At 43.6% G+C, this 24,378-nt stretch overlaps 1 protein-coding gene across 3 annotated transcripts in view; it reads left to right on the top strand.

Annotated features, from left to right (window-relative positions):
• The window catches only part of LOC308361905 (double-stranded RNA-specific editase 1-like), a gene marked incomplete at both ends in the record, with an annotated part of 39,887 nt that extends 23,695 nt beyond the window's left edge, over positions 1–16,192 (top strand). For all 3 annotated transcript variants that reach the window (XM_080834383.1, XM_080834381.1, XM_080834382.1), the window contains 7 exons: positions 1,724–1,838; positions 1,979–2,147; positions 3,349–3,497; positions 3,847–4,015; positions 8,310–8,491; positions 15,137–15,315; positions 16,016–16,192. In XM_080834383.1, coding sequence (XP_080690509.1) covers positions 1,724–1,838; positions 1,979–2,147; positions 3,349–3,497; positions 3,847–4,015; positions 8,310–8,491; positions 15,137–15,315; positions 16,016–16,192 — 1,140 coding nt within the window. The remainder of the gene's footprint in view (positions 1–1,723; positions 1,839–1,978; positions 2,148–3,348; positions 3,498–3,846; positions 4,016–8,309; positions 8,492–15,136; positions 15,316–16,015) is intronic.
• Positions 16,193–24,378: the final 8,186 nt, after the last annotated feature.

Raw genomic sequence — 24,378 nt, forward strand, 5'->3', positions numbered from 1 at the left:
GCAATGATAGAGGTTCATCTGTCAGAAGAAGAGACATTCACAAGTAATCAGTTTTTGAAGATCAATTCATTTTCTTTAGACAAATAGCAATGAAGGTGATCTGATAGAAGGCTGTCTTTCAACGGGTAAACTGTTATAGCATGAGAACCTGTCACAGATCATTCACAGGTTAGCATTAACCTGTGGTCCTGGGTTTACTCAGACAGATAGCATTGTTGAATTGACATTCATTCTTCCAGAGTACCTGTCTAGCCTCACTCCAGCCCTGCGGCAGGATTTCATTGAAAGTGAGATAGTTTGAAAGGGGGTGGGGAACGAAGAGGGGGGGGGGCGGGATTTTTTTTTTAAGCGCAACCACGGGCGCAACTGCTCTGAGCCGTTTCATGCCAGTGACATCTATTTACTCATTGTTTAATCCCTCGCCCGTAATCCCTCACCCCTTTAACGATAGCGATGGCTCAGAGTAAACTAATCTTAATTAACATCGCCTCATGAATGCTATTCAAACAAGGGGGATTGATTATGCAAGCCGCTACCCGTCACTTCACGCGTTATTTAGGAACAGATGAGTCAATAGACAAACCGGTGTTGCGTGCCGTAGCTGTAGCCGTAGCCATACCGACCGACCCTGTCACCTTTCCCCACTTTTTCTCGCACAACTGCACCACCCTCTCCCTGAGGAGTGCCGCATTCTCTAAGCTGTTCCACTCCTTTAATTTACTTCCTGTCGACAAATACCTGCCCTTTTTTTAATATCCTGCCGTTTAACTCCCCGTCAGGGACATAAGCTCTGGGCAAACAGGGCAGGATGAAGGAGGCGGTGGATGCGTCACAGGTACGAAGGGGAGCTTGTGTGCGCGGAGGGAACAGCGTGAGGGCCAGGGGAGTTTGGCTCTGATTAAAGCTGCGCTAGTCAGTCAAAACCTGCAGCTCTTTTCTCTGTGTGAATTAGCCCTCCGCAGAGTTGTGTTGAGGGCGCCCCTGGGGTGCAGTTGTCCAGGGCTCGTATTCACAAAGCATATTAATGATAAAAGTAGCTCCGAACTTGCCGAATTAGGAGAAACTAAAAATAATAGGCATGTCTGTCCTAACTTGTTTGGTACGAGTAATGCACAAAGCCCCCCAGTGCTGGAGGTTACACCTAAGTCTTGAAGAACTAAGTAGTAGACGAGAGGACTTCTCACCCTCAAACAAACAGAAAATGGCCGTTTCAATCATTCTTAATTAGTTCTATCACTCCAAGATGTTTAGGTCTCAGTAGCTTTGTGAATAAGATTTGGAGAAATAAGAGAAAACTTTTAGTGAGAAACTTTTAGAGCGACTAACAAGCACTTGTGATAAAATAAAACGCTTTGTGAAAACGGGACCAGGTGCACTGTTATTTTCCTGCATCATTAAACTGCACCATAGATTGACAACAGCAGTCTGATTAAATAATTAGTTGTTATAATCAGTTCTCAGAATACTTAGCTCCGAGATGTCCTTTTTTGAATGGAAATAATCAGTAATGCTTGTCCTGTAGAGAAACCCTGCTTAATTGTTACTGTGTATAAAGCTGTGTCTGAACTGCATTGGGGCTAAGGTTGACTGAGGGTGTAGTTTTTTTTAAGATGGCTTAAATGTTGCACTTCAAGTTATTTAAATATCATGTTTTGCTGATAGTGTCTCAGACAGCTGAATGTCTTCTAGAAAGTTTTAATCGATGTCAGTGTGACTGTTTTAGGTTCTCGCAGATGCAGTCTGCCGTCTCATTGTGGACAAATTCAGCGAGCTGACAGACAACTTCACTTCACCGCACGCCCGCAGAAAAGTCCTCTCAGGGGTTGTCATGACAACAGGTACACACACACACACGTAGCCTTTGTGTTTTTTTTCTTCTTACGTTAATGTCCAATCTGAGTTAATCCCATCAAGCCCAAGCACACACACACTCACACAGACAAACATTCTAAATGTATCCTTTCATTTCGGTGAACAGGCACAGACGTCAAGGAGGCCCAGGTGATCTGCGTCTCCACGGGAACCAAGTGTATAAACGGCGAGTACATGAGCGACCGTGGCCTGGCGCTGAATGACTGCCACGCCGAGATCGTGGCCCGCCGGTCCCTGGTGCGCTTCCTGTACAGCCAACTGGAGCTCTTCCTCAGGTGAGCGGGGGCCAAGCAGAGACATGGCAGTGTGTGTGTGTGAGGCAGTGGCAGTGTGTGAGGTAGTGTGTGTGTGTGTGTGAGGCAGTGTGTGGGGGTGGCAGTGTGTGTGTATGGGGGGGGTTGCAGTGTGTGTGTGTGTGTGTGTGTGTGGCAGGTCCCCACAGGGGCACGTCGGGGCTCACAAGTCATATTTTCATTCTGTTACCCGGGGTGGTTCCCTGGCACAAATGTAGTCTCACAGGGAATGCATGTGAATCAGATGGCTGGCAGAGAACATGTGTGAGTCCATCAAGAACAAACAGACATCTGATTTTGTGGGCCGCAATATGTTGTATTTTCAGCAGAAATAAGAATACAGGTACGGATTTAACAGCTCGAGCAAGAGAAGGAGAGAGATGGTATATAAAAGGGAGATACACCTAGAGTGAGAGTAAAACGGTTCACATTGTGTGTGTGTGTGTGTGTGTGTGTGTGTGTGTGTGTGTGTGTGTGTGTGTGGTGTGTGTGTGTGTGTGTGTGTGTGTGTGTGTGTGTGTGTGGTGTGTGTGTGTGTGTGTGTGTGTGTGTGTGTGTGTGTGTGTGTGTGTGTGTATATGTGTGAAAGGGAGAAGGGTAGAGAGAGAAAGACAGAGAGGATGTGTGTGTGAGGGAGAAGGGTAGAGAGAGAACGACAGAGAGGGTGTGTGTGTGAGGGAGAGAGTGAAGTGAACTGAACCCTGTGTGTTTTATTATAATAATATTTATCTTGAGGCCGTTCTCAGATGTACCGATACGACTGTTTGTGTGCTGTGATTGTGGCAGCTTTAATTGATGGGACATGGCTTGTTTGGAGAAGTGCGGAGCTAAATAAAGATCGACTGATGAGATGACTGACAGGCCAGCCACGCTCATCAGAGCCGCCGTGCTAATCAAGTGTGAACAGAGTTTCTCTATCTGTGCTGCTAATAAGGCTTTCCCAGTTTTAATTACAAACCTCATTTGAATCCATTAGATCATTTTCAAGGAGGTTAAAACATTTTACAAATTAAATCCAAATATCACCTTCAGAGTGCTGAAGAGGGGTTAGCGATATTTTAGACATGAGGTGAAGTTTAATTTTGTAGTTCCTTGTTTTTTTCTTCTGAGGTGACCCTTATGGCAGCTCCGGTGGCGCTGCTAACATAAGCTAATCTGTCCTCTGTGTTTTAATCCGTTGTAGCGGTCGGGAGGAGCAGCAGACGTCAGTCTTCACCCGCTGTGAGAAGCACGGCTACCGTCTGAAGGACAATGTGCAGTTTCACCTCTACATCAGCACATCGCCCTGCGGTGACGCACGCATCTTCTCACCGCACGAGGCCAACATGGAAGGTACGTCACCCCAGACCGTTGGCACAGTCTAATGGCAGCTAAGCGTCATGTGTAATGGAGCCAGAGAGAGCCATGCTAGATCTGCACCAGATCTGCGGCAGCTTCTCTTTTTGATAGATAGATAGATGGATACTTTATTAATCCAGAGGGAAATTTAAATAACTTTAAGTCAAGTGAGACTTATCCATGCCCAACCTGTGTCAGTCTTACCTTTACTACTCTACCAGCCTCCACTGAGCGTCAGGGTCCTGTTCATCTTGGCTGGATTTTTTTTCGATACTGACAGGCGGATCATTCTTTTTTATTCCTTAATTCCTATGTGAGAACTGACTAGATCATTTTCCCACAGATCAAGGCGACAGGCATCCGAACAGGAAGGCTCGTGGGCAGCTGCGGACGAAGATCGAGTCTGGTGAGGGGACTATACCTGTGCGGTCCAGCAACACCATCCAGACCTGGGACGGCGTGTTACAGGGGGAGAGGCTGCTCACCATGTCCTGCAGTGACAAGATCGCCAGGTACCTGCTTGCTTAACCACTCACTCTGACAAAGCAGAAGATGTACCCATTAGGTCGTTCTGTGACGCTGAGCCGTCACTACAGATGAGTGTGTGCTCTGACCGCCATGCCATCGAGCCTGGCTCTTTGGCGTTGTGGTCAGAGTGCAAGTTTGGCACGGGGTGGGGTGACTATGCTCTCCCTTCTCTACACGTTCACTTACATCTATTGATTCAGTGTTTAGCATTTCATTCATTTTACCCAAATCAACTGACTTTACCAGTTTGTGCCCATCTGCCATTTTGCCATAAGTGTCTTTCCCAGCCTTTCCCATGTCTTTCCCATGTCCCTTTATTTAGGATTATTAGATTAGATTATGCAGGTGGGTTTTATTGCCCGCTGGATAATCCTGCCTGTCACGCCTCCCCTGGCACCATTGGGTCAGCTGCAGGGTCATCCCCTGGGGGCCAAGGCTCATTGATGTTTCGCTCCTTTCACCCTGGAACATCTCCTGGTGACGGAGCAGCGGCAAGGAAGTCTCTCTGCCCGCGCATGCATCTTGTATTAGATTGGTATTGGACCCCCAGTTCTTATCCATCTTCCTAAGCCGTTGGCAAAAGCTGCCCCTCATCAGCACATCAACAACACGGCTTCTCTGGGACGTGGGTGTAACCTGGATGAAGCTTCGAAAGAGCACCTAAAAGCCCTCCTCAGCCGTTACCTCTGCGAGGGCTTTTTGTTGCTCTCCGGGTGCTTCGTCCAGGTTACAACCACGTCCCAGAGAAGCCGGGTTGTTGACTTGCTGATGAAGACTTCCACAGGGGAGATGATTGTAGTCCAGCCTGCCTCCCCTTCCTCAGCAGCCAGAGTATTGAGCCCTCTTACGCTGGTGGGCAGCCTGAAGTGTTTTGATGTATGTTTTGAAACAGCACAGAGGCTGTTAATGGTTGCGATAGTGGTTGAAGAGGTAGAGGAGTCGGTTAGCAATCGGAAAGTTGCTAGTTCGATCCTCCTCACCAAGTGTCGAAGCCCCTGCTGCTCCTGAGGCGCAGGTTGGCAACTTAGATAGTAGTCTCTGCCATCTGTGTATGAATGGGTACATGCCTGAGGCATTCAGCTGGAAAGAGCTTGAGTGCTCTGTGAGTAGAAAAGTGCAATATAAATGCAGTCCATTTGTCAGCAGCCATTGACTGACATGCACAGTGCCAAACAACACAATGATTGGTGGAAAAAAACTCTGAAAGTTAACTTTGGTTTAATTCAGCTTTGAAAAATAAACCCCAGCAGCACTTCACCAGCACACGTCAGGTGTGCTAGCAAAATCCTTCCTGTGGTTCTGGCTGTTGTTAATGGTGTGGTAAGCGGGCCTGCCTGGGGGGAGAAGTTTAAATGCATCTGATGGTGTGACTCTCCATCTCACTCTCCCTGTACAGACTGGAGTGGTGGCTGTGTGAGAGCCACACCACCACCTCCCTTTGCAGGTTCTTGTGTTGCTGCGCCTGATTGCTGCTGTTTGATTATGCTCTGCAGATGCGGTTATCCCGCTGTGCCGTATAAATGAGGTGGGGGAGGTGGGCTAAGGAGGGGGATCAGGGGGAAATCAAACTAATAATGTGAGTAATCACTCGCACTCTCCACGTAGGTGGGCGAGTCTGTGGGGAGAGAGATGAAGCGTGTGCTGATTTGGCCTGCAGTTTTTGCGGCTGGATGCCCGAGGCAGGCCCTTACCCAAGATTTCTCATTCTTTTGTAATGATTTGAAGAAAGACAGAAAATATGTATAAGTAAGTGTATAAGTGTGGGAAAAAAATGGTCGGAATTACTTGCTACGTGTCATTAAGGTTGTATCATTAAGTATACTGTTTGTAGGCGAGCGGGTGAAGGTCTTTTGTGTGTGTTTGCCTGTGGGTGTCAGTCCTTGTGGGTGAATGTCTGACTGAGTATATACAGCCGCGGAAAAAATTAAGAGACCACTTCAAAATTATCAGTTTCTCTGGTTTTACTATTTATTGGTATGTGTTAAAGTAAAATGTACATTTTAGTTTTATTCTATAACCTACTGGCAACATTCCTACCAAATTTCAAATAAAAATATTGTCATTTAGATCATTTATTTGCAGAAAAATGACAATTGGTCAAAATAGCAAAAATGATGCAGTGTCTTCAGATCTCGAATAATGCAAAGAAAACAAGCTCATATTCATTTTTAAACTACACAATACTAATGCTTACACTTAGGAAGAGTTCAGAAATCAATATTTGGTGGAATAACCTTGATTTAAAATCACAACTTTCATGTGTCTTGGCATGCTCTCCACCAGTCTTTCACATTGCCGTTGGGTGACTTTATGCTACTCCTGGCGCAAGAATTCAAGCAGCTCGGCTTCTTTTCATGGCTTGTGACCATCCATCTTCCTCTTTATCACATTTCAGAGGTTATTTATGGGATTCAGGTCTCGAAATTGGGCTGGCCATGACAGGGTCCTGATCTGGTGGTACTCCATCCACACCTTTACTGGCCTGGCTGTGTGGCATGGAGCATTGCCCTGCTGGAAAAAACACTTCTCAGAGTTGGGGAACATTGTCAGAGCAAAAGGAAGCAAGTTTTTCTTCTGGGACAACGTTGTACTTTGCCTGGCTGAGGTTTGTAAAAGACCATAAGGATTGAAAAAGCGGACTGGAGGTTCTTCTTAGTTCGTCTTCTCTGATGAGTCCGATTTCACAGTAGGTGCAAGACTCTCTGGCTTGTAGGCCTCTCCAGGTCTCCGTCTAACCATCAGACGACCATGTGTTGGGCAAAGCTGAAAATTGGACTCATCAGAGAAGACGAACTAGAAGACCCTCCAGTCCCCTTTTTTCAATCCTTATGGTCTTTTACAAACCTCAGCCAGGCAAAGTACAACGTTGTCCCAGAAGAAAAACTTGCTTCCTTTAGCTCTGACAATGTTCCCCAACTCTGAGAAATGTTTTTTCCAGCAGGGCAATGCTCCATGCCACACAGCCAGGCCAGTAAAGGTGTGGATGGAGTACCACCAGATCAGGACCCTGTCATGGCCAGCCCAATTTCGAGACCTGAATCCCATAAAAAACCTCTGAAATGTGATCAAGAGGAAGATGGATGGTCACAAGCCATGAAAAGAAGCCGAGCTGCTTGAATTCTTGCGCCAGGAGTAGCATAAAGTCACCCAACGGCAATGTGAAAGACTGGTGGAGAGCATGCCAAGACACATGAAAGTTGTGATTTTAAATCAAGGTTATTCCACCAAATATTGATTTCTGAACTCTTCCTAAGTGTAAGCATTAGTATTGTGTAGTTTAAAAATGAATATGAGCTTGTTTTCTTTGCATTATTCGAGATCTGAAGACACTGCATCTTTTTTGCTATTTTGACCAATTGTCATTTTTCTGCAAATAAATGATCTAAATGACAATATTTTTATTTGAAATTTGGTAGGAATGTTGCCAGTAGGTTATAGAATAAAACAAAAATGTACATTTTACTTTAACACATACCAATAAATAGTAAAACCAGAGAAACTGATCATTTTGAAGTGGTCTCTTAATTTTTTCCGCGGCTGTATGTGTGTGTGTGTGTGTGTGTGTGTGTGTGTGTGTGTGTGTGTGTGTGTGTGTGTGTGTGTGTGTCTGTGTGTGTGTGTGTGTGTGTGTGTGTGTGTGTGTGTGTGAAACTCATGAACAGTAATCACATAAATTGCAACAAATTTCCCTGTTGGATCCCACCCTCTTAAGGTGGATAGACACGGCATGGGAAGATTGCCTTTTGTGTTCTCCCCACTTGCCAAACAGCCGTGCTTACAGCTTAATGAATCATTCACACTGAAGAAACTCTAAAGGGTGATTCATACCACAGCCAGCATTGCTGTTGCATGGGAGCTATAAAATACACATCACTTTTTCATCACCTGGCTCTCTTACCTCTCCCCTGTGGAGGTCTTTCAGCGCAGTGATAACCGCTTTGATCGCTGATATGAAACACAAGGCACCGCTTTTTACTAAGGTCTCTTTCTTATTCTTTCTCATTCTTTCTCTCTCTGTCTCTTTTATCTTTTGGCCTCTTTCTCATTCTCTCTCTCTCACACTGTCTCTTTCGGCCTCTTTCTCATTATTTTTCTCTCTCTCTCTCTCTCTCTCTCTCTTTCGGTCTCTTTCTCATTCTGTCTCTCTTTCTTTCTGTTTTGGTCTGTTTCTTATTCTTTCTCTCTCTCTCTCTTTCTCTTTTGGTCTCTTTCTCGCTCTCTCTCTCTCTCTCTTTCTCTTTCGGTCTCTTTCTCTCTCTCTTTCTCTGTCTCTTTCAGATGGAACGTGGTGGGGATCCAGGGCTCTCTGATGAGTTACTTCATGGAGCCCATGTACTTCTCCAGCATCATCCTGGGCAGCCTGTACCACGCTGACCACCTGTCGCGCGCCATGTACCAGCGCATCGCCGACATCGAGGACCTGCCCCAGCCCTTCACCCTCAACAAACCCCTACTGAGCGGTGAGGATTACATCCCACACACTCACACAACATATACACACATACACACACAAACACACACAACATACACTCACACACACACACACACACACACACAAACACACACCGTGATGTGCTCTAGATTGAAGACATATAGCCTGCACACAGCATAACTCTCACACGGTTTCCCGTTTGTGAACATTTTCATGCAGCAGTAATTTGCCAGTAGCCATCTGGTCTCTCTGCAGACAAGTGTGTGGCGAGGTTTATATATCAACCCGCACCACTCCTTAACTGGGCTTTTGAGTGTAAGTTACACAGAGGACTGATTGTGAGCAGATATTTAAAATCATTAATTTCACAGGTAATGGCTAATTTTCTTCTGCCTTCACATAGTCTTTAATAATCTCCTAACATTAGAAACATCTTCAGTGTTAAATGTTCTAAACACTCCTAAGCTCTAACTCCTTGTTTAGTGAACATTTAAACACTCCTAAGCTCTAACTCCTCGTTTAGCGAACATTTGAAAACGCCACTGCTCTAACTCCTCCTTTAGTGAACATTTGAAAACGCCACTGCTCCATCTCCTCGTTTAGTGAACATTTAGGCTGAATCCCATTTCTCCCGCTACCCCTTCGTCTTTCCCCTTCCCCTCCGTTTTGCGCGTTCATGTGGAGCGGTAGGGCCGTCCCAATTCACGTTAAGACAGAGGGGTAGGGGAAGGGGAAGCGCTTTCTACCGCTCCAAACGAAGATTTTCCGAGGGCACACTTCAAACGGAGGGGTAGACTGATTTCCCTCAATGCATTGCGAACCCGTGAGCATTAAAGAAGAAACATCGCGGGAGTCAATTTAAAAATGTCGGAAACAGCAGGGAAAGCATCACACAAATGAAAGTATTTTCTTTGTAATTCATGATTTTAAAACTTGTTTGATGAAATGTTGCATTGTGTAAATAAGAGCTGCAGGCACCATGTTTGTTTATGTCTGGTGAGTGACAGCTGTCGCTCTCCGGTAACGTAACAGCTGACGCAGCGTACTGATGACGTACGTAAGTGTTGAAGTGCGATCCCAATTCGAAGGGCTAGCGTTTCAACCCCTTCCACTACCGCTCCGTTTGAAAAAGCGAAGGCGAAGGGGTAGGGGTAAGGGTAGCGGTAGAGATGAGAAATGGGATTGGGCCTTAAACACTCCACTGCTCTTACTTCTCGTTTAGTGAACATTCAAAAACGCCACGGCTCTAAATCCGCGTTTAGTGAACATTTAAAACTCGTTTAGTGAACATTTAAACACTCCTAGGGCCCTATCTTGCCGATCAGAAACGCAAGTAGGACGGCGCCAAGCGCAAGTAGCTGTGTGGGCGGCTCTATGGCGCAGTTGCTATTTTAACGGCGGAAAAAACACACTTGCGTCCAGCGCAAGTGTCAAAAGGGTTGGTCCAAAGGAGGTTACTCAGCCATAGGTGTGGTTTGGGCGTAATATGCAATAAACCAATCGGAGCGTCATTTCACATTCCCTTTAAGAGCGAGAAGCGCATAGTCCATAGCGGCTTGTTATTTTGATGGCGGAATTACCTGGTGGAAGACCGGAGAAGTTCACAGCCGAGGAGACCGACGTGAGATTTACACCAATTTTTTGGCAAGCCATATATAATTACAAGGAAAATAAAGTATTTACCACTTGAGGAAATCATTGTGAAATCCATATCCAAGATATTTTAAAAATAAGCATACATGTAGCCTACACATTGACCCAAATGATTCAGGTTAATTGAAGCTGCGTGACTTTGGCTTTGTAAAAAGCCGGGAGATATATATGTATGGGGATGCGAGAAACCCTCCAAAAGTAAGCAAAGTCAAGCAAGCATGTCAAGATATTGCCGTGATTGTTTCTGCAACGGGGCACCCGAAAACGTTGCCGAAAACGCTATAATGACGTCCGGAGACGTGGTACATCCAAGCTGGAAGGTAACACACGTTCTCGTGCCTTCACGGGAGGTGGGTCTGCCTCGACCCAGGATCTGACGGCAGCAGAGGACATCGCCACGTCTACCCTCACGCCTGAGAGCGTGCAGGGATTTGGGGGCATGGAAATCGGCACCCAAGCCAGTGCACCAGCTGACCAAACCCAAGGTACATAAATAAAGTCCACATACACAGAGATGAGTTTACAAGATTTATAATAATACTGGCATTAAATAAATGCAACAAAGCCATACAATAAATCAAATGTCACGCAGCTTCAATTAACCTGAATCATTTGGGTCAATTGTGTACGCTAGATGTATGCCTAGTTTTTAAATGTCTTGGATACGGATATCAAAATGATTTCCTCATGTGGTAAATACTTTATTTTCCTTGTAATTATATATGGCTTGCCAAACAATTGGTGTAAATCTCTCGTGAAGACGACAGAAGTAAAGTGTAGCCTACAGGTCCTATACTGTGCGGGCAAGCACATGCGCCCTTAAAATAGCGTTCTGAATACGCGTTACAGACTTTAGACATTGCGCCTCACATTAGACCAGCTTTTTTTTGGTCAATGGCGCACGGCGCACGGCGTTGTTTTGAAACTGCAAAATACCACTTGCGCCAGAGAAACGCCTTCTCTGTTCCGCCCCCGCCCATGTCGACGCAAGTTCATTTCGAAGCGCGCCTCTGGAGGGAAAATCGCGCTGTGCGCCGGGTGCAAGATAGGAATGATACATGCGTCGGTGACAATGTCAATTGCGCTGGGTGCAAGATAGGGCCCCTAAGCTCTAACTCCTCGTTTAGTGAACATTTAAACACTCCTAAGCTCTAACTCCTCGTTAAGCGAACATTTAAAAACGCCACCACTCCAACTCCTCGTTTAGTGAACGTTTCTGCAGTGCAGGCAGTTGGAAGGTCTCTGGTCAGGATGTGTTTCATGGTTTGTCTGTCAGCTCGCCTGAGCTCACAGCAGCCTCGGGGTCCGGTATGCCTGGAAGCACTCAGAATCACTGGAGGCGCCTCTTCTCCTCTCCTTTCCTCTCCTCTCCTCTCCTCTCCTCTCCTCTCCTCTCCCGCGTCATTAGTCCTGTGCTGGCGCCTCACACTGGGCACGGAGTAATTGGGCCTGCAGAGAACAAAGTATATCAGCTACTCTGGCCAGCCTGCACACCATACATCAACGTCCTGTGTGTGTGTGTGTGTGTGTGTGTGTGTGTGTGTGTGTGTGTCAGGCCAACTCTCACACTTCCATTTACTCTAGCACGCGCTCCTTCTCCCCTGCCCAAACGGAGAATCCCCCCCCACCCCCCCCCCCCCCCCCCCTGTCATTTCTCTGGATAATGGGCCACGGTAGCAATTACCACCAGCTTTTTGTTTCGCTGATTGAGATGCTGTGGGCCTAAAACAGAGGAACCTCAGCATATTTCAGGGTACATCCAGTACCTAATGAGACTGAATGACATGCTTAGACAGTATGATAGATAACAGATGGGCTCTTGATTGTGTTTGTCATAATAGTTGATGGCAGTCAATTGTGTGTACAAGGCAAAGCTGGCATCTGCAAGTTGGCATGTGCTGTGGAACTAGAGCGGGACAGAACAGAACAGAACAGAACAGAACAGAACACACCGTCCAGTTCCTCACTGCTCCAACGGAAACACATGGGGGAAAAAACTCTGGCTGTTGGTAGGGAAAGTCAATCATTGCATAACTACTTATTTGATAGTAAGGGGTAATAATAACTAAATAAAAATCCCCCGCTACATAAGAAGGGAGGGATAATGGCGAATGTAGTGTGCGGTCATCAGAAAGTAGCGCATGACAAGTTGGTAATACAGCCATGATGTGACGTGTTGTGAATGGTATCCATAGCAGTGGAGGCTTCTCCATTGAGGAGAGGGAGGAAGATCCTCCTTAACATTTTGAGAATAAAAAGTGTACTTTGCCCAGACTACTGTGATTAATTAAAACCCTTAAATAGGACTACTTTAATACCTTTGTATATGTAATGTTAGTTTCCCTGGGTAAAGATGACATTAGCACCCCCTATCGCTATCGAAAATTACTGCCGGAGGACCTTCCTCCCTCTACCCTCCATTGACTCCCATTCATTTCTCTGCCTGCGCTGGCGGCTCGTGGAATGCGTTGACTTCAATGGCAGAGAGGAGGACGATCCTCCTCTGAGAGGGTGTGACTAGTTTAGGGGTCTGGATAGCGCTAAAATCTATTAACGAATAGGCTGGAGTCACGTCTGCGCTATAAACCAATAAGCAGAGGCCCTGGATATGGTGGGTGGGGTTATCCCCTCAAATCTAGGCTAAGAAAGATAATCTGCTCAGTCTAAGAGACACAGTTAAGCAAGAATATCTGATCATTTTAATAATGAGAACACATTAGCAAATTAGCAAATAAAGTAAACTATGGAAACCGAGGACATTGTTCATGTTTTATTACAGAAACCATTCCATGGGGTGAGTTACAATGTGGACACATGCGTCCAATTTCCGATTTCAGTCCGATTTAAATTGGATATTGGACACATGTGACTCCCCAGAACTAGATTCATTGTGTCCAGCTTGAGTCCGACTGGACTCCGATGTAAACCCCTGGACACACGATTCGATTCCGCTGGGAATTGGACTGGGCGCGCATGTGTCTCTCGAAACTAGATTGAAATTGGACAACAACAACTTTTGCATGTGCTTGAGATCGTGCCCACAGACATATACATGCATCATATATGTCTATGATATGATAATCGCTGCTAGACGCTCAGTTCTTGTGCTCCCTCTCATTCACGTTGATATACTGAAAGCGAAACTGAAACTTATAAACTGCAACGCAACTGTTTGGGACAGAATGCGCTAATTCAGTGAACAAATATTTTCATATTACTTTTTCACCAGTTGTTAGTCATGTAATCCTTTCATATCGATGTGAATCAATCAATACTAATACAAATTTAACTGTGGTGTGTTTTTGTTTCATTTCACAACGTATTTACTGTATAATCAACGGTAGCAGATGTAAACATTCCGCATTTGATTTGAACTGACACGGCCAAGAACTAGTTGTGTCACTGCCATGTGCTTAGAGATAGAGCAGTTAACCCCCCATGGAGACCCCATGGAGAGAATTGAATGGGATCGAAGTGCTGCCATCATGTGCCCACAATGACAAGTTGGCCATTAAAGCAACAGGTAGACCAATTCCAAAGATTGAAATCACCAAAAGCAACGGCAGAGTCAGAGTGTCGTGAGTGCTACATGGTTTGCTAGGTAGGCTACTCGTGGGTGACTGGTAGCATTACCAACAATCGGTTATATTGCTGGCCCTGTTTACTAATGAATGTCAACTCTCCAACGTGGTCTTTTCATGGATTTACTGATATAAAAAATATTGACAGGGCAACCAAGCGCCACGACAAATGTCAAGACCACGTTGGTGCTGCTATCCGCCTTTCATTGCTAGGCGGCACCATGCCTATAGAGCGGTTAGTGGATGAGGGTGTGCGGCTGCAAATTCAACAGCACAACGCTAAAGTGCGTGGCAATAGGGAGGTGGTAAAACGTCTGTTAGATGCAACGGCTTACCTAGGCATGCTAGAGTTGTCTTTCAGGGGGCATAACGAAGGGGAAAATTCTGACAACAAGGGCAATTACAGGGAACTTGCGGAGGTGATAGCGAAGTATGACCGTGTTCTGGCAGAACATCTGGAAAGCTCCACCGTCTTCTCACAGGCATGTCAAAAACAATCCAGAACGATCTAATTGCAGCCATTCACCATTCGATTGAAACAGAGCTAGAAAAGGAACTTAACAGGGCACACTTCTTTTCCTGGCAAATTGACGAGACCACAGACATTAGCTGTCATTCTCAGCTGTCTGTCATCTTGCGCTATGTTGATGACCACGGTACAATTCAGGAACGCCGTTTTTCTAGCCAATAATACTTGAGAAAAAGGATGTAAGTGAATGATTCAGAGCATGATGCATTTGAAATGGCATCAATTATGGTCTTGTGTCTTCATTCTTCTTAAAACAATTGTAGCGGAAAATAATCAGACATATTACAACCAATAGCTTCAGTCATTGAGTGGAAAAAATAGGCCCAATGATTGGCCCAGAGAATCTTTTATTTAGTTTTACAAATCAAGAGTAGTCCTGATTTGACTAATTGCCTTTGCATCCTTTCCTTCTGGCCTGGACTAGTCCATCAAAGACATGCTGCCCACCAGCTTTCAAAGTACAATGCTGCCACTGGTGAATTTATCAATTTTATTCACAAAATTATCCCTCCCGGCTATTTTGTGCTGTAGTTCACCAAAACACCCTGAAACAACTTGAGTCTCACATACTTATGCCACCAACAGTACAAATGGGCCAATGGCAACCAAGCGCGCAGTCCTTCCTCCCTCACTTTAAAAACCACCAGCCGCCACTGATCCATAGCAATAAGAAGATACCCCAGCAGAGTAGGAAATTGTGCATAGAGTATAGCTGCCGTTATAGTCATAGTTAAAGTTATAGTTATAGCTATAGTTTAGTTATAGTTATAGTAATAGTTATAGTATAAGTTATAGCTATAGTAATAGTTATAGCTATAGTGTTTCTGTAGGTAGAGGAAGTACAGTCAGTGATTCCGGCTCTGTGTGACTCTGTGTGACTCTGTGTAACTCTGTGTAACTCTGTGTGCAGGCATAAGCAACGCAGAGGCCCGTCAGCCAGGAAAGGCCCCCAACTTCAGCGTGAACTGGACCGTGGGAGACCAGGCGCTGGAGGTGATCAACGCCACGACAGGCAAGGACGACCTGGGAAGACCCTCCCGCCTCTGCAAGCACGCCTTCTACAGCCGCTGGGTGCGCCTGCACACCAAGGTGGGTCAGGGGGAACTGGGTCAGGCTCATATGTCAGTCAGAACAGTGTCACCTGGAGGATCTATATTTAAGTTAATTTAGAGTGGATCAGGATCAGAAACACTGGGTCAGAGTTAGTCTCACGTACTTCACGTACGTAGTCTTTTGGAAATTTGAAAAGGCTAAAAGAATGGGAACTGACGTTCGAGCAATATACTGCAACACACCGTGAAGGCATTCTTCAACTGGTCCCTAAGAAATAGACGGAGGCACCCTGAGAAAATGTGTTTTTTGTCAGGAAAAATGGCGACCAAGTGCAACAGAGTTCCTCCGTTTACGTCATTTGTGTTTTGTAATGCTGAGCGGAAGTGAGTCTCTTGGGAAGTCGGTAGCTCAGTGTAGCAGCATTCAAATGTTGATTTTATTATAGTATATTGTGTATATTTTTCGTAAAAATATATATGGTATTGTGAAATACCACCTTTGTTCTATTTATTTAAAAAATGTTGTATTGAGGTGTCATATGCACTTTAAGGGGGGGCCCATCTGCTTGAGTCGGGCCAGGTAGAGATAGAAATGTAAGGGGGGGCGGGGGCTTGTGGCAAATATCATGCAATGTGACACTAGAGTTTTATTGAGTGTTGTGTTGTGTTGTGTTGTGTTGTGTTGTGTTGTGTTGTGTTGTTGTGTGTGTTAACGGCAAGTTTTCTGTTCCCTCCAGCTGGCGCCGAGCCTGAGGATAAAAGGACCCAAGCCCAGCTCGTACCACGACGCCAAGCAGGCCGCCGAGGAGTACCACACGGCCAAACAGACTCTCTTCAAGTCCTTCCAGAAGGGCGCCCTCGGCGCCTGGGTCAAGAAGCCCAGCGAACAGGACCAGTTCTCCCTCAACACCTAATGGAGAGACCGCATGGACATAGAGACAGACAAACACAGAGAAGGGAGGAATTATGTGTGAGGAAAGAGAGAGAGAGAGTGAGAGAGAGAGAAAATGACAATAGGAGGAAGAGAGAGAGAGAGGGAGAGGAGGATGGCAGCGAACAGAGGCGTCGTCAGCCAATAAGACATTACTCATCACAATGTGGTTACGTGTGTGTGTGTGTGTGTGTGTGTGTGTGTGTGTATGTGTGTGTATATGTGTGTGTGTGTGTGTGTGTGTGTGTGTGTGTGTGTGTGTGTGTGTGTGTGTGTGTGTGAGAGAGAGAGAGGGTGAGACCCCATTGCCCTTCTGCTGAGGTCCCTCTGGTCTTTCCTGTCCTGTCAGTAGGTTTCTGTCTTTAAGTGTTTCTTTGCCACTGCTGGTTATGTGATTTATTTTATAAAGGGTCGTTAAGATATTATTACACATTTTTTACATTATTTAAGGCAAATGTATTAGAATTGAGGAAACTCATGACATCGGTCTACTGTAAACTGGAGATATGTTTTGTAAACATTTGGTTTTTATACCTTTGTTTTCTCACAGGAAGAGAATAGATCCTTTTTAAGACTTGAAGAAGAGCAGCTCTAGTAACTTGGAAAGCATTGCCTCGAAGGTACTGCCTTGGCAGATGTATTCCTCAAACTGGTATTTGTATTCAGACAGACATCTCTGCGGTGGTTACAGACAACGGTTATGGGTAATGCTGTGCTGTTCTTCACCAGTTACTCTGACCTTTACTACACTACCCACAATTCAGTTGCCTTCAGCTGCATTTAACATGGTTTTGTTTTTTAAATGAAATGATGCAATGTTTTTATATGAAATTATTTTTTGTTTTTAAAATACATGTCTTTACGCATATGCTTTTAACACATCGACCCATTTTAGCATACACATTTAGCACATCATTCCATCATCTTTGGAAATGTTCAGCACAGGGCCAGATTAATTGCTAAATTCAGTGTTTAATGCTTATGGGGGGGGGGCAGTGGTGGGTGTTTGACAAAACAGTCCTCTGATGTGAGGAAAAGGATTTGTCTGATTTGCCCACTAGTTTCAAGCAGCCCCTTAGAATGTGCTTCAGTCTAGACCAAACAGAATATTTTAGGACACGGTTCAGTGATGTGGTTCTGACAAATGAGAGCTCGAAATTATTCAAGGTAAAATGTTAGAAAAAAATAACATCCTGTTACTTCCTGGAGTACTGTTCTAGGAAAATGGGGCAGACAGTGACCATTACCAGGTCGAAAGGTCCAAAATAACAAAAAAATTAAAATCGTACATCATGTTTTCATCTTATGATAATCTTTTTCTGTCTGTGATGGACTGCTGTCTGTGCATTTGATGTGGTGTGTCAATTGGTCATCCCAATCCCAATCTTCCTAACCATGGAAACACCACCAAAGAAACAGTTACTGTGCTTCTGTTTGTCTGCTCCACTGAAAGCTTGGTCTCACACACACACTGTGTGGAGTTGAAAACACTGTTGCCCTTGAGGCCTCTGCGATTGTACTGTATACTGAAAACCTAAAAGAAAAATATGTATACTAATGCATTCCAAAAAAAAAATGAAATTCAAAAAGTTTATTTTGCTTCAACACTTTAAATATGATTTGTAAATATTAGTTTGTTATAGTTCTTATGATTGCTCTTAAATGTATTTCATACGGATACAAATCCTTTATGTCTCGTAACATTACGTAACATAACAAGCTCCTGTACAGTGTAATTTAATGAAGTTCATCTCTTCCCCAGATTCCCAGCATCTTATTTAGTTGGCATGTTTTGTTCTTGTTGTGTTGACCTTATTTTCCCGTTATGGGGCTCTTGAGATGCACTGGACCTTGTACTGTTTTGGCTTGTCTTATCTTGTCTTGTTTATATGATGACTCTATGCTGATTCCTGCACTATTTTTCTGAATGAGAAGGAAATGTCTGGCTTAGCATGTATTTTTCGAGCCCCTCGCCAGTTTATGTTGTCTCCACTTTACCCATCATCTCAGAAAATGAATTACATGAAACACCAGATGATGTCCTTACAAACTACATCAGCTGATAAGGATGTCACTGAGACCCATTTTGAGAAGATGTTCCTCAAAGCCCTTTAAACACAGACTCTCCCTCGGCTGTTCGGGAATGAACAGTGTGGTCGTTTAAGTGGAATGACATCCACTCGCCCTACAGTGGACCCCGTAGAGGGCACACACACACACACACACACACACACACACACACACACACACACACATATACACACACACACAAACACACACGCACACACACACACACACATATACACACACACCCACATACACACACACACACACACACACAAACCCATCCTATTTGGTGTTGCTTCAGCGGCGCAGTGTTCGGTGGACGTGGCGACATCTAGTTGTGACGAAACGTGACGTGACATGATGACACACAGCGTGACATGTTCACGTGACTTGAGTTGGCCTCCTCTGGCTTGGATCTGAAGGATTTCAGAGCCTGTAAAGGACCCTCTTGCATGTCTACCCGCAGTAACGCTAAACTCAGCATGAGAGAGAGAGAACCGCCCAGAGGCTTTCAAGTGTACAGAAGTGAAACATGACACCATAAGTGACAAATAAAGGAATAAACTAATTTAAATGTCTTCATCTCCAATTCATTTGCAGACTCTTGTATTCACTGTTTAAGATGTTCGTGAACATTAGTTACCTTTCCTTTTATAGACTCCAGTGAGCAAAGAATCTGAAGGAACTGAAGAACCAATGAGATCTTTGATGTAGTGGATTATAAGTAAAGTTAGTAAAGATCAGATCTTCTCCCTCGCATCCGTCAGTGGTACCAAACTTCAACACACGTTCTTGTTGTGTTTGTTCCTGTTAATTATGGTAAAATAGTCTTAAGAAAAATTTGAAGTTCCAAAACCTATCCCTTTTCGATTCCTCATTTGATCATTTGATTCTTTTTGAGCTTTTATTTACTCAGTAAACACTAGAGCGAAGACACTCTTAGTAGCGTGGTAATCATTGTGACTGGAATGAAATTGTATTTATTAATGTCTGTGACCCCCTCTGGAGGAAGCTCTGAATGGCAAACAAACACTCCGCCTGGAAAGAGCAGACCTTCATCTCCAATACATTTCTCCCAATTATCTGCAAATTATAAAGTTGTCTTTTGATTTTTATAAATCCCATTTCTGCTTCAAAGGGGTTGACTTGAGTGGCTCACGCAGTGTTGCTAAGCTTACTGTGGCACACAAATCCCCTTCATCTCCGAACTCCTGCAGAAACAATGAAAGAAGTCATAGTGAAAATGGAGAGCCCCAACTGGAAGTACATATTAGACACTTGTGATCAAGCTTGTCATGTAATTTGCCTATTTTTGTAGTTTTTTGTATGAGCTGTTATGGTAATGATAAATATGTGAGGCTGCCTGATTTATAATCCAGTGAGATTCGCTTTTGGCAACATCATTTCCAAGAAACAGCCTCACACTCTTTTAGTCTGTTTGACAAGATTCAGATTATAAACTACTTAAGTGAACATTTCAGGTGTAGTATTTGTTGAACTACAACTACAAAAGCAGTAATCAACATGTGCATGATATAGTGGATGAAGTGTTTATGTATATATTATATGTAGTGTGAGGGTTGTGTCCAAATTCACAGCCTTTTCTTTTAAAAGAGACGAACCCAGAAAGGCGACTTCTGTCTGTAAGGCATTACCTCGCCAATCCTTGGTCCAATCTCCACGTGGGTGGGTGTTGGAGGGATATTACTTTGTGTCATATCAGCCTTCTGCACCTGGGTGACATGAAAGAGAGAGAGATAATCTCACTGCGGATTACCTGTTCTTTCTGCTTCAGCAGGGAGCAAACAAGCAAAAAAAGAAAAGCTTATCAACCCTTATCTAGCCATCCGACTTCCAACACTCCAATCATCCCCTAGCCTCTCCCAGTTGGGCAAGTATTCTAGAAAATACTATGGCAGGGAAAAATTTGTCTAGAATTGTCCATGTTAAAGTCAACCCAGAGAACAGTTGGCCATAGGAAGGAAGTGGTTCTGAGCCAGTGTGGTTTAGAACTTGATCGGGTCCGGTGGTAGCAGCTCTGGATGGAGGAGTCCATGTCCTCTCCTCATTTTTCCTTATAGGGGGTTGAGTGTTCCTGACATCCTGGCAGGCACTCAGAAGTCGATTGGGCTCAAGGTGAAGTGGGATTAGTGTGAGAGGCCCCTTCATGCGTTTCACACTTTCATGTTTTATCTACAAAATAGAATTTCTGCAGGTTAAGTGTGTGACAGAAAAGGAAAAGAAAAATGTCTTTTCTTTGCTCTTTGTGCAGATGTTGGAGTTGCTATATACTGCTAGGGTGACATATTTGGATGTGCAATGTCTATAGCATCTTGATCATAAGAATATTATAAAATAGGTGTATATTTTCACTGCATTCAGCAGTAAAGTGGAAAGTAATTTGCAATAACCACAGCATCAAAGCCAACATGTGCTTACACTGACATGCTGTCGGTTTGACTTTCATAGATTTATAGCTTATTGTAACCACAAATAATGACTTGTGATAAGGTAGACACAATGTAATCAAGTCAATTCTGAAGATAGTGATTTAAGTAATTTAGTTAGCCAATCAATCCAATTCAAACACACATTGCTATCCTCTTAGACATGCATACCAGAGCCATATGTGTATGTGTAACCCAGTAAAAATTGCGTTGAAGCTGTATCGGTCAGTTAAAATGGCAACATAGAGCAGCTCTCCCCCCACACACACACACGCACACACACACACCCTTCCTCTCTGCCTGCTTCTCACTGGTCTCAGCTCATCTACCTCCATTATCCACCTAATGAGGCTACTGGCCCCAGCTTATCTGATGCAGCTGCTTACAAGCAGGTATACAGAAGATCCAGTATCATTAGCTATCCTGCTGTCATCTCACTGTCGGTAGTTATATTATTATTATTATAAGTAGTAGTAGTAGTAGCAGTAGTGGCAGTAGCAGCAGTAGCAGTAACAGTAAAAGCAGCAGCAGTTATAGTAGTAGTTGTAACGTTAGTAGTAGTAGTAGTAGTAGACTATTAGTAGTAGTAATAGAAGACTACTACTTTGTTGTTAAGTGACCTTCATTGGGACTTCTTGGTGACTGGTCATATGTTGTTTAATAGCTATACAAGTTCCTGAACTGAACACTGAAAGGTATGGACCCGAAGCTATATCACCATTCAATTCCAAAAGCTGATACTACCGCCAGGATTCCATTTGTAATTAATGCAAGCTTCAGAGCAATCTAGTTTGAAAATGTCAAATCCTGTAACTTTTTCGACAAAGATGTGGCATTTGAAACTATGGAGGGCAAGTCTGTTAGCCATTTTGTGACATTTTGGGTCTTATTATATATTTCCTGTGCTGTGTTAATTACTTTACTGGGAAAAGTGCTTTTCTGACCTGCATGAAAGGACGAGAAAATGAATCATGACTTATGCTGCATATACTTGCACCCTACACAAAGAGTGCTTGATATTGTGGATAGTCCTTTCTGTGTGGAGTTTGCATGTTCTCCACGTGCCTGCGTGGGTTTACTCCAGGTACTCCGGTTTCCCCCACCATCATAAAGACATGCATCACATAGTGGACCCCCTCGGAAACAAGATGTGACACATATTTATTCTATTCTATGATATTTCTATTCTATTCTATTGATATTCAATTCTATTTGATTATCTGTGTTACTCCAAAGGCTATGGTACACAGGACCTAAATAAAAGACAGAAACACCTTATTTATCAATCGATAATATGTCTCTCCTCATACTTTTGAGTATGTTTTAAAGGTAAAACAAACGTCTACCTGGCTCTCCTCCAAATATGATTTCAAGGTAACACAAAAGCCTGAGAATCCTCCCTGGGTCAGGCGACTGAATCCATGTCGTCCTGGAAATGAATCATTAGAAGGAGACCGGAAAAGGGGAAGCGCTGTGGTTCAACACCCACATTTCCATTTCAATTTTCTGCTCAGCGGAGATGATGTATGTAGTGACATCCAGCCAGTAGCCAGCCACCGTGACCTACAGTGCTCCATCACTGTGTATTATTGCTGGAGGTAGATGACCTTGTGGCGCTGCACCAGCAAACCAGGTGCTGCTGGAAGACAGACATGTGTCACAAGGCTCTGGGAAGAAGTTGGACCAAAGGGATACGGTATTACTTTGCCATGATTGAGGTTCTAATGACATCTTTTTCAAACCGAAACTACAGTTAAAGATGTGTGGATGAAATAGTTGGTATTTCTACACACACCATACACACACACACACACACACACAGACACACACACACACACACACACACACACACACACACACACACACATACACACACACACACCATACACACACAGACACACACACACACCAGAACACTTATGGTCAAAGGGTGGAAGAGGTGCAAAGATAGACATCTGAAGATCAGGCCGTTTTCTTCGCCAGGATCCAACTGTGACAGGGCTCTCTCCTTACACACTTAAGGACAGAGGTTCTCCATCTTTATTCATAAGCATATGCTGGATACAGAGCTGGGGTTACCATTTATACTCCATGGCTGTCCTCTAGGTGCGCAGTCAAATGTCACAAGCTCCGTAAAGTTCACGGAGAAATGATTTAAGGCACAGATTAGCATCTTCGCCCAAATGCACACGAGAGTATTTCTATTGAGTTTTGAATCACTAGATGGAGCAGGATGTGATGCTGTTATGTTCACATAAATATCTATTATGGGAACTACTTTTATTTAAAGTTATAGGAACTACTTTTCTATTATGTGATACCATTGATGTAGTACTGAGCGTGGATTGATACTCTGAACTACAGCAGAAGGTTCATGCTTGTAACGTGTTAAAAGAAATCCAGTAAAGGCATCGTTAACTTTACTCTAGTTTTTATTTAATGTATGTTGTGCAAGTGCAAATACACAACAGATGCTTTTAAGTACAACTGAGTATAGATTAAGCATTTAACCAAGCCCTGCATTATTTTTTTTGCAAATCCCTGTATACTTTACATAAAACAATGCAGTGGTTAGGCAAATAAAATTTCTTAATAACAAACTTATAGCTTTTAGGGGTTAAACACACTTATTAGAGTGGGATACCTGTAACGTTTATTGATTGCTTCATATCTCTCCAGAATGTTAAGGAACGCAAGAGGAGGAATAATTTGAGCTCAGATGACACTGATTTATGTAGGCTATATCTGAGAGGGAAATTAAGTGTAAGGACATTGAGGATATTCTTGAACTTTGTTGCTTCTAACCTCTGCTGAATTATTTATATATTAAATATTAATTATATTAAAAATGACAGTTGAAGCTACTGTCTTATTCTTTTATGTTTATATTCTGAATAATGTTATTGGTTGAGCACCACAGGTATTTGTATGTGTCTAGTATGAAGCTGTGGGACATGCCACAGACCAAGACGAGGTCTAAATAATGGCTGTTGAATTCTGATGTCAGCATCGAAGAGAAATTGGCATGGTAAACACCCAATATGTACGCAGGTATTATTAATTTGTAGTGGCCATATAACTCTAGTTGCTTGCTGTTAATTATGGGATGTTGAGATTGTGAAATACAGTAGACCTGCTTGATTTTATCTAAAAGAAGTGTAGGCCAACACTTATTTCTGCTAAAAAGATTTTTTTCTGATTCTCAAAGTTGCTTGCATACAGCATCCCAAGTTCTGTTTAATATATCATATGTTGCCACCTAGTGGTGACAAAACTCAATGGTATCAACTTTTTACCGGAAGTTTTTCTACACATCTTACAGTTGACCGGATGTTGAATGTTATATTCGTGTAAAGTGCTGTGCCATTTGAAACTGAGAGCGCGAATAAGATATTAATGAAATAATGAGTGTGATAATTGTACTTACAAAATAATATTATAATTATTTGAAAGCATGGTCGGGGCTTTTTCGGTAGTTTGAAAAGAAACATAGCAGGTTTTGCGAATAAGATATGACCAAAGTTAACTGCTGCTAACTGTCTGACACCTTGTTTGCTATCGTTAGCTAACTTGTAAGATTATATTGTGCAAGTTAGCTAACGTCTCCTATGCAATCAGTCAGTATATACCTGGCCTCTCGTGGCTGAATGAAATT

Source organism: Sprattus sprattus (genome assembly GCF_963457725.1).
Source record: "Sprattus sprattus genome assembly, chromosome: 3".
Lineage (NCBI taxonomy): Eukaryota > Metazoa > Chordata > Actinopteri > Clupeiformes > Clupeidae > Sprattus > Sprattus sprattus.